The 15,568-nt window shown below is 31.6% G+C and overlaps 1 protein-coding gene across 3 annotated transcripts in view; it reads right to left on the bottom strand.

The window, feature by feature from the left end:
* Positions 1-15,565, bottom strand: part of LOC126915430 (eukaryotic translation initiation factor 4 gamma 3-like) — a 46,122-nt gene extending 30,557 nt beyond the window's left edge. For 2 of the 3 annotated variants that reach the window (XM_050720101.1, XM_050720102.1), the window contains exon 1: positions 14,645-15,565. In XM_050720101.1, the coding sequence (XP_050576058.1) occupies positions 14,645-14,834 (190 nt within the window). In that variant the 5' untranslated portion in view covers positions 14,835-15,565. Of the gene's footprint in view, positions 1-12,050; positions 13,003-14,644 lie in introns of those variants that run through there. The other variant, XM_050720103.1, reaches the window with a different exon arrangement.
* Between the last annotated feature and the right edge of the window lie 3 nt (positions 15,566-15,568).

Raw genomic sequence — 15,568 nt, 5'->3', positions numbered from 1 at the left:
TTGGCAATTATTTTTATAGTGGAAATATTATTCAGATTTCTGCAATTATGTTAAAGAACTTAGTTATTACATTCTTAATTTAATGCCAGTATATTTTGTATGCATGAAAGTTCAATGACGTAATATCGACATTTTTACGAATAATACAATTAATCATAAGATTTCTTACAAAAATCTCACAAAATATTTCTACGGGAGATAATAAGTAATATATTTATTAATTGTAAGTCTACCCAGTTATGCTGCAGAAAAAATGGAACATATTTGAAACAAGAGCTGCACACGTGGATTGACATCCTTTATCTTTCTGCACTGCACACGTTCTAAACAAATATGTATTATGATTCTATATTGTGCATCCTAGAGTCTACGTCAAAGTCATACGTACAAACATACTTAAAAGTGTGATAAATGTTTCAATATCGCATATACTTCTTTCCATCCTACTATATCATTTGGGTCATTTTCCATTCAATCATGCTCTTCTACCATTAAATAATTTTTCATGTTTGAGGAAAATATATACCGTTATCCATACACATAATTTCTCATATTAGTTTCATACAAGTCTTTCTTAAATCAAAAATCTTTTCATTTGTTAAAGCGAAAGTGAAATTTCAATATAAAAATTAGAAAGCCATAAGCCAGTTAAACCAATGTGTTGATTATTTAGTATCCTCTGTGTCATAATTAATCGTTATCTAAATATGCTTTCAAGAAATAATTTTTAATAATCATATGAATTAGTTTTCACTGTTTTATCGATAAATACGACAAAGCAGCTGAAATACTCAATCATTTACAATTCAAACTTCTCCCTACGCGACAATAAACAATGATTTCATGAATCAAAACATGTATGTAATCATAGGATATATGCATACACTGCTACCAACAGTGAACGTTCCTCTATTATTGTTGCAAGAAAAGGGATGGAAGGAGTGTAGTATATTTCTTAATGACAATCAAGATGATGCGATGGAGCAAACAGAGGAAATAAGAGAAGAACGAGGAGTCACGAAGATGCACGAGTGTATTCCATGCGTGGGCGAAAATGCACGAACGTGTGGATACAGAGAAAAGAAGAAACACAAGAGGCGTGCTCGGCTTCGTTCAAACAAGGAACAAGATCCGCGAATGATGTGTATAGGTTAGGTAGGTAACCCAGTTTCGCCGGTGCACCAGGCCAGGCTGCAGCAACGCCGTTCAACGATCGATACGTATATGCACCCCGGTACTGCCCACAACCTAGATTCGCTTGTCTAGGATAGGTGCAAGAAGGGGATTGCGTGACCTACATCTTATGAACAAATGTTACGAAAAAATGATTTAGAGATACAACCTCAAAGTTCACTTATTAACAATGACATCATAGAATCGAGAGAATGATTATCTTGTACTGATATATTAAATTCAAATTTGATTTACGATTCTTATCCTTAGATTATACCTAGGCCTTGATAAATATCTTTGAAATATTTTAATCTTGATACTGAGCTGACGTACTTGGCAAGTAAAGATTAAGGTTCTGAGTAAAGCTCTCAGTGCCATCTGCGCATATACGTAAATGGTATAATTTAAAAAATCTCATATATGTGGAATCAGGAATCATTTTTGCGATTAATAGGAAACATTTTGCATTGTAAAATGTCTTATCAACGGCAGTGAAAGATATAAATTATTGATTATTATTATCAAGAATATAATTACATTAAAAATTTTGCAAAATCCTATTTTTGCAACTTTACTTAAACAATTAAATCTCTTATTATTCAATGCTATAATCTAATTTTCAATACGACAAAAAACAAAAAATATTGATTTTTCAGTTGAATGCATATATGTACATTTAAGGGATAATTTCAAAAATATATTTCCATAACGGCAGAAGATCTTTGCGTACAAAACGTCGCAATAGTGATAAGAAACAATCATTCTGCTTTTAGCCTTGAAACCGTAAAAATGCAGAGATCTATGTCCCTTGAATATAAAGCATCGAGCGAAAGAATTAATACCTATGCACACATACATCTCGTCTTTGCTTTGTGCTGTACATGTGTATATACATAATGTACAAGACGCATATTTGCGTATATAATAGCGAATGGAGTCCAAACAGACAAGAAGAAAACCGTCTGGTCGCTTAAACAAAAAAGACCGAAGGATTTCGGGGGATGAAAGGTAAACTGTGCGTCGAAGACATACAAAATGTTATCTGGGGAGGGCAAGGAAAGGAGGAGAAAAAAGGAGTTAGGTCGTAACCTCCAGCAACCTTTGGTCGACTCGGTTCAAACATTTTACCCAGACGAGACGTAGTAGTTCAAAATCCTCTTGTGAAAACATAGCCACTGACTCATGTTTGCCAAAAGAATTCAAGAAACCAGGCACGGTCACAAACTTTCCCGAAGTATACAATGATTCAGTGATAATTACGCCTTTTAAACGAAAACTCTAAATTTTCGTGATTCATTCGATATACAAAACTAAGTAATCTTAAAACTATTTATATGAAAAATATTACTCAAAAAGAAAAGATAACAATTCAGATACTGGTAGCTTGTAATATTTTCAAGAACGCATTTACTCGAACGTATTTCAGAGAAATATAAAACCTTTGGTGTAGGATGTTGACCAAAAATGTGCGTGCCTTATAGAGATTCCATAGAAAAGACGAGGACCGAGATACAGGAGAAAAGTAGATACCGAAGATGCTCGCGGGCCATAGAAATCGGTTTCCAGGGGTCTTTGAGCCCTCAAGCCGTTGACCTTGGAAAGGTAGCATGGAAATCTTGTGGTGTGAGAGCAGTAGTACTCTGCCTCTCTACGTGGGCGTTCGGTAGGAGGTTACAAGCCTGCAAGAGGAAAAAGGCTAGTCGCAAATGTAGAGGAAAGGAATAATGCCAGCAAACGTATGTCTGGATAAAGACAGAGTCTCTATGAAGGGAGGGTCGATATTTACCGGCTTTCCTCCTTCTCTCAGCCGGGCAACGACCTACCGCCCCTTGCGTATCCGTTAAATCCACTCTTTTACCCTTCGTATCGCTTTCTGTCTTACATTCAATTTCTCTCTTCTCCCAGCTCCTTCGCCGTTTCTGTCCCAAGGCACGTTCAACCGCCCATAAGCATTCTCCTTCTCCCTTACTACCCTGAGTGTCACTACGTTACACGTTATTGTGTCCTAACCCTGAAACGACCCAACTTGTGTCCCTTGAGATGTCCAACTACCAAGAAAGACACCGTGGTCAAGAGCGAGGACTCGACCGTGGCTCATCCAATACACGTGATGAGCACAAAACAGGAAACCCCCATCAGCCTATTATAAGTCATCTGTCTTAAATATCCAATTGTTGAATACAGTACAATAGTATACAAAAATACCAATTTTTACAAGTTCAGTTTAATTATTCATAGTATATTTATGTAATTGTAAATATGCATACTTTAAAACCAGTTTCAGTTATCGTTTGAGCTAGTATTGTTTAGCTGTGATGGGAACGTAAGGCTGCTTTTATGATTTGTTACTTTGCATAAAACTATCTTGTGACAAGAACGGTTTAACACGTTTATAAATGTATTTTAAAGTTCAATGTTAGGTATGTCTAGCGTAGTAAATGGATATATTAAATAGTACAAGCAATACATGTAAAAATAGTAACAGAAAATGGTAATGCTAACAAATTTTAATGTGTAATACGTATGTACATCAATATTATTTAAAATTTTAGTATGAATTACAGCACGATGCTGTACTGCCATCTGTGCGTATCAACGAACAGATCAAGGAATTCCGCCAACTCGGTCGGTAAAGGAATGTGCAATTCAAAATGGTTTTTTCTAACAGTTTAGTGTAAGTTCAATTAAAAATGTAACAACAACGTATACTTACGTAAAAAGATCCGAAAATATTGATTTTATTTATGTTAAATTTATGAGTTATACTGCGTATATATAAATAATGGATCTAATATTCTACACTCTACGTTTAGTCTTTCGTACGTTTATAGTTTTCAAAACCGATAATTTTTTTTAATCAGAAACCTGATTACTTTCTTATTACAAATATCGAAAGTAAAATGCAAATGGGTACATTATATGATAATAAGGTGACCAAAATCGTTATGATGAATATTTTAAACGATTACGCATGTATTCTGACATCTCAACTTCTCTAATCAGGATCGCGCAGTAGAAGTGTGCCCTGGTATACATAATTGTGCTGAATGAAACTCAAACGGAAGTAACAATTTTACTAACTGATCTAAAAACATCTCTCCTTTGTTCGTATTTTTGTTCCTACTTAATCGTTTTATAATGAAAATCGCTAAAACATTAAAGAACAAAAATAACAAACGCTATTATTTTGTCAGACGATTGTTATTCTTATTATTTAATTATTATATCATGTACATATGTAAACATATTATTATACAATAAATATGATAATGAGTTCAAAAGAAAAGTATTTTGATTCAAGGTTCGTGTGTGCGCGTTTGTGTGTGACGTAATAACAATTTCTAATCTATTGCTGAAGTACCTTAAATACTGTGAAACTGCCTTACTGTTTTTCTAGCAAGATTCAGTCTGATTATGAAAATACCGTGTGTATTTAGGAATGAATCAGATTGCATAAATCATGATGCATCGGTCAAGCGGACGTAGAGAGACTAAAGCTACTTCGATCCCAGACTTGATTTGCGTTTACATAGTACATATCAAGTAGTAAGGACATTTATTAAAATTTAAAAATTCTAGTAGAAACTTCAAAAGTAAAATATAAGTACGGAAGAAAATTACGCATTTCTCAAAAAAATTAATTATTTCGTATAAAAATTTTCTATATTTTCGAGATATAAGGTCAAAATTATATGTGCATAGAAGAAATGATAAAATCCTTGATTGAAAAATGTAGAGAAATAAATTACATAATAATCAAGTAATATATAAGAGTTAAAAAAACTTCTTTCTCCTCGGTACAAAAAGCAATGAATGCTCCAACGTAAATTTTTATTGCATAGTAAAATCAGTCAGTAGTATGTATCTGCTACCTGAGGCAGTATTAAATGTAAGTAAATACAATTGAGCGCATTGTTCGGAATTTTGAGTGTTCGTCCTTTTATGGCACGGTCAGGGCCATTCCCTTCTTTTGAAAATTCCGAATTATACAGCTCCCCCGAGCTGTAAACCTAATGACTCCGGGATTAGGTAAAAACCCCGGGAAAGGATTAGTCGAAAGGGCACAATGAACAGAAGAAACCTAACGGCTGGTAAGGAGACATCGTACGGTACGGGTGAAATAATTCACTCCCAACAAGATCTTACCACCGCCGTGTTCATAACATCACACGTTACTCTTATACAACAAGTGCAAGTACAGTGCTGGATTACTCTAACATTCGATCTATTAAACCTCCTCCACCTTGAGCGTTAAGTCATTCAAGGTACGCGATATCGACCGATTGGTTTGACCTGACCGGTTGCTCTTTAGTCGATAATTCGCAACACGCACCTCACATGAAACTTATACTGTTGAACTATATAATACCATTAGTAAATAAAATTTCAGAAGTCACAAGTTTGGTAACAAAATAAATAAGATTTTACAAATTGCATGTTATCTGATCGAGTCCTCATCTCGAGTTATATAGCGAGGTTTAGCATTATCGTACATAAAATACTTAAAGGATTAGTTCATTCTATAAACGCTGATTATTCGCGTTTAAATGTTCGCAAAGTGGATAACGCCTACCATTGTCAATGGTGGCATTATCATATGCTTCATTCGTCTTGGATATTTCCAAGGAACACGTATTTTTCTCGTAATATCTCCGGATCAAAATATCTCCGAACACAGTAAAGACTTCTCTGGAAAAAATAGGTTGTTTCTTGCACCCAAACTTGAAAGCAACTACCTTACCCTGCATGCAATCATAAAGCACTGACATCGGCATTAAATAAAACTGCTTAATGCATATAGTATCATGATCGTGAAGGCATCAGCATTTTTTATTCGTAGTATATTACGTAACGAAATGTAATGTGTTTTAAAAATCTGAAACCCGAAATTGAAACAAAATCGATTATAGAAAAGTAGATTAAATAACAGTATGAACTTCTAACTTCAAAAATTTAATACAAGTACAGTTGCAAATTATTCCAGAAAACTAAATCTATATCTAATAATTCCAGAATTTAATTTATTTTCTTTCCTGGCGAAGTAAACTTTTTTAAGTTAAAGAATAAAAAATTATTACACGTATATAAATATATGTATATACAAGTTATATTAATTACAGTACCAATAGAGCAATAAAACGAGGAATGTAATAATTGTATCAATGTCAACAGCGTACTCAATTCTTGATTGTGATTTTAAAGAAAAAGTCTTTTTGGTAAATGTAACGACCACAGAACGATCAGAACAGAGACAAAGAGAGAAACAAAGGCTAAATAACTAATACGAAATAAATATGAAGTATAATAAAGAATAAAAATTGAAAAATTATTGAAGAAGAAAATACATCGAGTAATAAAAATATAAAAGCATGGCTCACGTAATAGTGCAAAATTGTTGTTGATTACTTAAAACATAAAATTAATATCTTCCTCAGAAAAGTGTTTATATTTGTACTTTTACATAAATAAGTTCACGTCAACTTCTTTCGTTTGTTTTTTTTTTCAAGTATTCACATATATTATTTACAATTGTATTAATTGTAATCGCGTTTGTCATTAATTATAACGATACATTTATAGAATGATACCTTGGAAACAATACAATCTATAATCTTCTTCTGGATTAAAAACATAAAAGTAACCAAGATAAACCTTGCGTCATTTAATCAAGTGAATAAGAGAATAGATAATTTTTTAAAAAGTTTCTAATCTATTGTAGAATATACTTAGGAAATCGATAATATTGATCAAAAAATAAAAATTAATAATTTTTCTCACTCCGTGTGGAATCATATTGTCCATATTTATATTTACTATAAAAATGCCACGACAAATACTTTTTTGTTCTGTATGTATGTAGAGGTACTTGGAAAATCGATGATAATCTTTAAAAAATTTCAAATCTTTTTGCTCGTTGCGTATAAAATCACATTCTTAATATTTACATTTATTATAAAAATATTATGACAAATAATTTTTTTAATTTCTGCATTAAGATGAATAAAATAAATGATAATAACCTATGAAGAATATAAAATATGTAATGGTTAACACATACGCGTACGTATGCATCAACACAAAAAGTACTTAGTGATATATAAAAGTGCACTTTCTACCAGGAACTATACAGAACCTGGTTTACCAACCAATATGACATGAATGTGTTAAATGTCACAATGCTTAGTCGCTATAAACTTACTATGAATAAATTATATAACATGTAATAAGTTCTCGGTATCAAGAATATTATTTTAATGGATTTCCGAATGATCTAATCAACTATATACAAAAATAAATACAAAAAAAGTGTAAATGATATAAATGAAAGAAATTAGTATTATAGATCCACATATGCATTTTTTGGAAGTAGAATTTTTCTTTTGTAACGGAAAATATCTAATGTATCTATATATATAAATATATTGAAAGTAAAAATGCTACAAATTTGAATGTAATGCTATTGAAATATGAAATCATAAGAGCCGATGTTCGCATTTTGGTTCATGTGACTTTTACCGCATTGCTGAAGAGACCGTGCGATTAGAATTGGGTCTTACAATAAACTCCGTCAACGTAAATTTCGAGATTCTTTATGCTAAAATGCATTCTCCTTTCCTACGAAATTATCTGTAATTATATTTTTTAAATTGTCCGTTTTCTAATTTTTTATTTGACTAATTATATTCATATAAAAAATGTATCAACAAACAAAAGTTTCAACGAAAATACATTTATAATTGTTCATTCTTCGTTATTTTCTAATGATATTCTATGCGAATAAGATACCATTCTATACATATGCATATAATAGAAACAAAAATAGATACTAAATACTATTTTTTTTTTTTTTGTTAATTCAAACAATGGAATTGTAGCAGACTTATCAACAAATATCAAAACTTAGAATGCTCGTTTCAACACGAATTCATATTCAAATTTTAAAAAAATGCAGAAAGATGTATTAATAGCGTATGTATATTTAAATAATTTCAGTATCAAAGGTATTTTGAGCTTCAATCATGTCTACATGTTTACAAACATTTTCTATACTAACATAGATATCGATCATCAATCAACATGGATATCAATCATCACTAACAGAACTGTGGCAATTTTTTCTTTCTATTCATCATTTAGAAAAAATTCTAAGCCTCGATAATAATAAACAATTTTAGTAGTAATAAATTTTCCAAAAATGATACTAGAGAAATATTATTTTTCTATAGTAAAACTACCAATGCCATTCAATTCCTCCATCTACAGAGAACGTACTAATAGTGAATAGTGAAGAAGTATTGTAGAATATTTCTAAGAATATTCGGATTTAACAAATTCAAAAAGGAAACAGCAGCAATTGAGCACAACGGGACCGTAAAAACATGGTTGTTGAAGAGGCGAAGAGATCAGTAAGAAGCAGGCAAAGTACGGTTAGTTTCTCTCCGGATGTCTGATGGCCTCTTTCTCGTACAAGCGGCCTTGCCAGGAATGCACATTTTCTGCCTGTTCGCCGTTTGACGTTTACTTTGGCTTCGATTCGAATCGATGCACAGACGTCTGCCACCTTTCACCATCGTCTTCTAATCACGTGATTGTACTTGTTATCGTTCAATTTCGTCATTATGCTTATTATCACACAGATTATCATAGGAACTTTCGGTAGCGATTTCCAACTTTCTGACGAATATCTCCTTCTTTTTCGATTAACCTTCTTACAGTCCAAAAGAATAACATGTTACTCGGAAAATACCTAACAATGAGGAACTTCTAGACATACATACAGTGGGTAACGAAAATATATGAACGACGTAGTGCGAAATAATTCATTATGTAAAAATTGGACAATGGATTGCGACTTGTTGAAACAAATTGCATACTACATATATACTAGCGTATATACATTCACTAAGTATACCTAAAGTTCTAGAAAACATTTATTACATTTAATCGATTATTTATTTAATAATGTAATAAATATTTTCGTTTGTAACTTATTCGTTACAGTATAAACATAATTCTATTTTTAATGAATTATTTTTTCTGTTGCCATACTACTTCTTTAGTAATGAAAGGAGCATTTACAATCATATCCGGACTGTAAAATTCTTGGTCTGAATATTTCTTTCTAAGAGTATTTTAGTTCGCTAAAGTTGAAAATGAAGCTCATTTTTCACAGAAATGAACGGTTTAAAACTTCGTCGTAAATTCATTTATATACATCTGACCGATAAAGATCTTAACATTAGAAATCCGTTTCTTAATAATTTCAATATCTAATTGCAATATTCTTCTAATAATTGAAGAACAGTTCTATTTTCAAGCATCTGCTTGAGAGATTTAATACTTTCCTCTAATCTTTTACATTATGATTTTATTATAAAAAAAAGAAAAAATAAAGTTTTTTTTTATTGTTTTTCTATTATACTTGAGAAGTAGACACTTTCATAAGTAGAAATAACCAACCGCATCACAGTGGCCGGAAAATATAAAGTAACCCAAACCTGACTTAATAAATTTAAAACTTATGATTTAAGTGTATAAAAGGTGTACCATACAGTAAATAAAGGCATTAAGAGTACTAAATATTTAAAAAGTCTCGTTAAAATCCATAAGAACGTCACGCATCAACAGATTGACTGAAATTTGTTATGCCTTATTTCCGTAAAAAGCGACGTTCATTTTCGACTTCAGCGACCTTAAAAAATCCCCAAGTGTCACTTTAACCAAATACTTTGCAGTCCGGATACAATAGAAGAGCCTGAAAAATTACCTAATAATATAAGAGAAATTTTATTAAAAAATTTATTCGCGGAAATAATTCTATTTTTACTCAACCATTTTTTTCTGTTGCTGTATTATTGTGCAATAGTGGGAAAAATGCTATTTCATACAGAAATAATCGAATGTGCATATATACATTTTCAAAATATCATCGAATGGCTAACAAATAATAAGATACTGATCAAGTACATCTACAAAATGTCTAAATATAAAATTATTTGGGAATCAATAAAATTTATATTTATAATCTATTGCGCTGTTATTTAATTAACTATCCAAACTATTATAAGTAACATAGAAAGAGAAAGGATTTCCGCAATGATATTTCAACACAAGCAAGTAACTGGTTCCTAATGAACGCGAAAATTAGTGACTGCTTCTGACGGTACAAGTATGTGTTGTATTATTGCACTCTCTGCATGTATAGAATAAAAGCATAATATTATTAAAACAACGAACAGGTAACTATCGCAGAATGCAAAATTGTACAAAGTACAAAGAAATATTTGACAGTACGTAAATAAAACACAGTTACATTTTATTATTTAATATTCCTAATGATGGAATTAAAATTTTATTTGAAGACAGATTTACGTTGCACTCATACAGAAGTTGAATTATACGTATACAAAATCCACAAGATGAACTAGTGACCTGAAATTTACATAAAATCCAATCCAAAGCTAGGTTTCCAGGTTGGATTGCGGAATCAGCGGGATTACGTTGCAAAATTCATATCCTGATGTAGGAAGCTTCAAATATTTCATAAGTATTGAAGTTACAACTTCCATGTACATAACATCTAAAGTATAATAGAAAAACAATAAAAAAGCTTTATTTTTTCTTTTTTTTATAATAAAATCATAATGTAAAGGATTAGAGGAAAGTATTAAATCTCTCAAGCAGATGCTTGAAAATAGAACTGTTCTTCAATTATTAGAAGAATATTGCAATTAGATATTGAAATTATTAAGAAACGTATCTAATTAAAAGAATAAGAACAATAAAATTGTTATGTCTGCGAAATCATGGTTCAGAATCACGAACGTCTATTTTATGCATGTGCTATTCAATGGAACTGAACAGCTGGCAAAATAAATATTAGAGTACAATTTTAAACAATAATACGCGCGAATTAATTAGAAGCACATCTATATGGCAAATTTGATTTTATTGAGACCTGAGTATTATGCAATTTCCTCCATGATGGCCTTTATAATAAATAGATATTACCCAACAAGACGAGACAGAAGACCTTGACAATCTCAGTAGAATCTTAACCTAACAGTGAACAATAATTCTTTTATTGCATGTTGTATTGTAATAAAGCGCTATTAGAAACCCATATTCGTGATAACTGCGATTTCCAGAAACTATAATTGGAAATATGAAAAATTGCTCATCGCAAAAGTTAAAAAATATTATAAAGAAAAATCAGATGCAGCTTTTAACATAAACGTCTGTAAGCATGTAAATAAGTAATAAAAAAAATAAATTTTATCTATGAACAGATTGACTACGTAAGCATAATATAAACATAAATAAATTGTTACATATATACATAATAGTTGGATCATTTTAAAGTAAAGTTTTAACGTTATATATCGTACATTTTTGTAGTTTGATGTCGACAATTTAAAAAATATTGGACGATCTTACAAATCGTACTCTCTTATACACGTGACACATCCAACTGGTAGGCAGTTAGCTATGTCGTCACTTAGCAAATGATTACTGACTCACGCGACATCTTCCGAAATCTATTGTAAGTATGTAACATTTCATCTGATACTAGAATTAAAACTTTCAAAGAATTTTAATTTATTTATAGGAAAAATAATAAATTGTTTTAACGTACAACAAATACAAAAGAGTACAAATAAAAACATTACTTAAAATTTCCATACGAATCAGAATTAATTGAAAATTGAATGATACAGTATGGGAAGTCTGTTGCAAATGCTAGTAACGAAGCACATTACTATCTATGAGATGAGCATCAGTTCATACATGAATTATATGAGCGATGTGAAAACATTCGATCATTCGAATAGAGGCAACTGTCCCTACACCGCAACATAGCGTGACATTCAACTTACCTATCACCGTGGACATTTTTCGCCTTATGTGCTGTTATACGTCTTGTCCAAGTTTTCTTACGACCGTTATTGCTAGTGATGGTAAGAAACAGTGACGATTGAGAACATCTTTAGTGGCGTGATTGCCTATTGGTGATCCTATCCACTTTCGTTCTCAAACATATGAAGGTAACACTCGAGATCTCTCTTCGTGAAGAATATACGCCCTGTATGGCGCAAATACTTGACAGAACAATGAACTATCTGAATGAATGGACACTCCTCATGCTTCGCAAACGAAAAAACCGCTCGTCGAAATTATATAACCTCCGCGGCAGCAAAGACGATGTGATACTGGCAAGACAATGTTTTTGTGCGAGTTAGTAACCACGAGACCCGGCAATACCACTGCTGCTACTGTTACTACTATCGTAAAACTCACTCTCGGTACGGTAAATCACAAAGTTTTAAAAAGACTGTTTCGATTGTCAAGTATCAACCAATATTTTCTCGCACTCTTCCTTACACGTGATATTCACATTATGTGATAATTACAACAAACATGTTCTGTTACTTAAATTTACGCACTTTTAACGACCATATGTTGTTTGTAACGATAATTCCATACGTAATACACAGATGACACAATTTGTTTATTGACAAATGTTACCATACACAAAATACAAATCGCAAAATTTTCACGTACAAGAGAACTATCTTGATAAAACGTTCTAGAAAGAAAATTGTACTTCTGACTGTGATATTTCAAATCATAAGATTATAGAGACAGCCTTGAAAATACAACTCCTTAAAAAGAAAATTATGACGTTCCTTTTATGGTATTACGCACAATTTCTTGTTGTATTATCGTGAACTTTTGTATACTTGTGATGAAATTATACTCGATTATTTTCACTATAAGCTAAATAAGAAAAAAAAAAAGAGAGCGAGAAACGTGTGTACCGTGTGGCTTGATTGCCACATGTACACAGACTATGCACGATATATAGCTGAACTCAATGTTCGGGTGTTTCCGTACACCTTCGCCAAGTTAGCTATGTTGCCTCGCTTCATCCTACTCTCCTTCTCTCTTCCTTTTGTGGGTTTTTCCCCTATTTTCTCTTGAAATACTTCTTCGTTCATCCTTTCACATAACCCATATATGTATTATTTTTACTGTTTTAATTCACCCATTAAATAATCCCTAATTTACTGGAAGAAAACTATTTCGTAAGATTCAACAGATTGTTCTCCCACTCTCTCACTTACATTTGTTTTTATTTATATCCGCATTCAGTATATTATTATTTTCCTTCTTCTCATTTTCTTATTAGACTTTTCTTAAGAAAGAAAAAATCCATATCGAAATTAAAAACTAAAATGAGAAATAAAATAAACCAAGAAGCCATGGATTTAAGAGAACTAATTAATAAGTATAAAAACATTATCGTATCGATGTAATTTAATAATAACGTCAAGTGTTTTGAATAAGGTCATTTCAAGATCGATTAATATTTGTATTTACAATATGTAAATCAATATATTAAAAAGAAAATAAGAATTTCCTCTTAATATAATTATAATTCTAATCGCTATTTTAATTATCTCCTATTTATGATCCATAAAGTATAATATCAATACAAATACCTCTGACACAAGCTTATAATTGCAGAAAAAATTCGTTTTCCAAATATTAGTAATTTATTACGTAAATCGTTTAGTTTCAAACGAATATCTCAAAAAATACTTTTAAAATGTATTATTATGTAATTTATCTCACGGAAAAATGTAACTTGTAAAATTTTTTAACTATATTAGAAAAATTGGAACCTAAATAAATCCGACACATCGAAAAGTAGTACAACTCGTATAATTACGATGTTTCTTCTATGGCTTCCATAATTTCATTAAGTTAATTTTCTTGTATGTTTGGTCGTTAAGTATATATTAGAAAAATGAAATAATTTGCCATCTACAGAACATGTTTGTCTATAACACATGGACAAATCGTTAAGTATTAAAAAATATAAAGTTATTGAAAAAAATAAATATTAAGCAGATGCAACATATTTAAGAATGAAATTACAAATTGTATTATATCAGTACAACAAATATGACGACAAAATAAATAAATTGTTAAAAATTATTTAAAAATATATTGTTTAAATTAAAATTTTGAGTCGATATATCAATATATAACTTTTAGAACAGAAGTACACTTTTACAAATCGTAGAAAATTTATCAATCAACTTGCATATATGTAAGTAAGTATTGCTTCCTTTGTTCAGAGTTCTATTATTCTTTAAGTAATATTTTAATAAAATAAATATTAAAACCAAAGAAAATACAACTTAATAGATATAAAATATTGTTAGATGGAAAATAAATGTGTCCTTGTAGACATTTTTACGAAATGTTTCTAATGCATAGCCACATGGACCGCATGGCTATTCTAACCTCAAAACTTAACCTCCTTCTAGTATTTAACCAATATATTAAATTCTAATCATGTAGAAAAGCACATACACACAACAAATAACAAATATCTGGCAGCATGTATAAAAATTAAGTGAAATTAAAAATAAAGTTAACACTATTATAATTTTGTACTCACCAGCATTCGGTACAAAACGCGGTGTATTCGTTGTAACCACGGTGTTATAAGTTTGAGGAGAATGAACACTTGGTTGATTGACGTTCACTATGAGTTGAGGTTGATGCTGTGGCGGATTATGATGCGGCTGTGAATGATGTTGATGATGTTGGGGCAGGTGGTGATGTTTCCCCTTCGTTGGCATGCTCATCGCAGGCGTAGGCCTCCTTTCTTTAGACTCTCCACTACCTTCAAAGTTTGTTGCCTTATGTGGCTCGCTGAGGTCCTCATAGGTACGTTATTTTCGCACGTGCGTAGTTAAGTGTAATGTTTGTCGAAAGACTTCTTATCCAAAGCAAACTTTGCTGAAAAATTGGTGGTACGAAAAATGACGGTTAACGTTCGGTCAGCCGTACAGAACTGATGGCACGGTTACACGCGCGCGCGCTTCAATCACGGTCAATTCATACGCAAAATTATTTCTTCACTTTTTCCATATTTTGTGTTTTTGATCAAAATAACTAGATTCGTTTTTATTCGCCAACAAATTATACACTTTTTCCGCAGACTGTCTTCCTCCGTTGACTCATTCGACCAAAAAGTGTTTACGTTATTATCACTTTCTTTTTCTAAGATCGCGCGCGGTTACAATATTCAACTACACACGATCACTTAGTTCTTCTTGTAATACTAGCAAGCTATTGTCGTCAATAATCGTACCTAGGCCGTTCTACCTGCCTAAAATGTCGCGTAAATTGTCTAACAAACGGTGAATGACTTGTTTCCTTCTAAGAAAAAAGAAGCGACGCGCACCATACATTGAGCACAACCACAGCACGCCTTTCTTTCCATTTCCTCCTACCCAACGTTCCTTAATAGTAATACAAAAATCTTAAATCTCGTTGCACATTCGACACGATAACGATTTAAAATGGATGTAATAAA

This window comes from Bombus affinis, chromosome 4 (assembly GCF_024516045.1).
Source record: "Bombus affinis isolate iyBomAffi1 chromosome 4, iyBomAffi1.2, whole genome shotgun sequence".
NCBI classification, from domain to species: domain Eukaryota; kingdom Metazoa; phylum Arthropoda; class Insecta; order Hymenoptera; family Apidae; genus Bombus; species Bombus affinis.
This window is presented reverse-complemented; position numbering and strand designations above follow the sequence as displayed.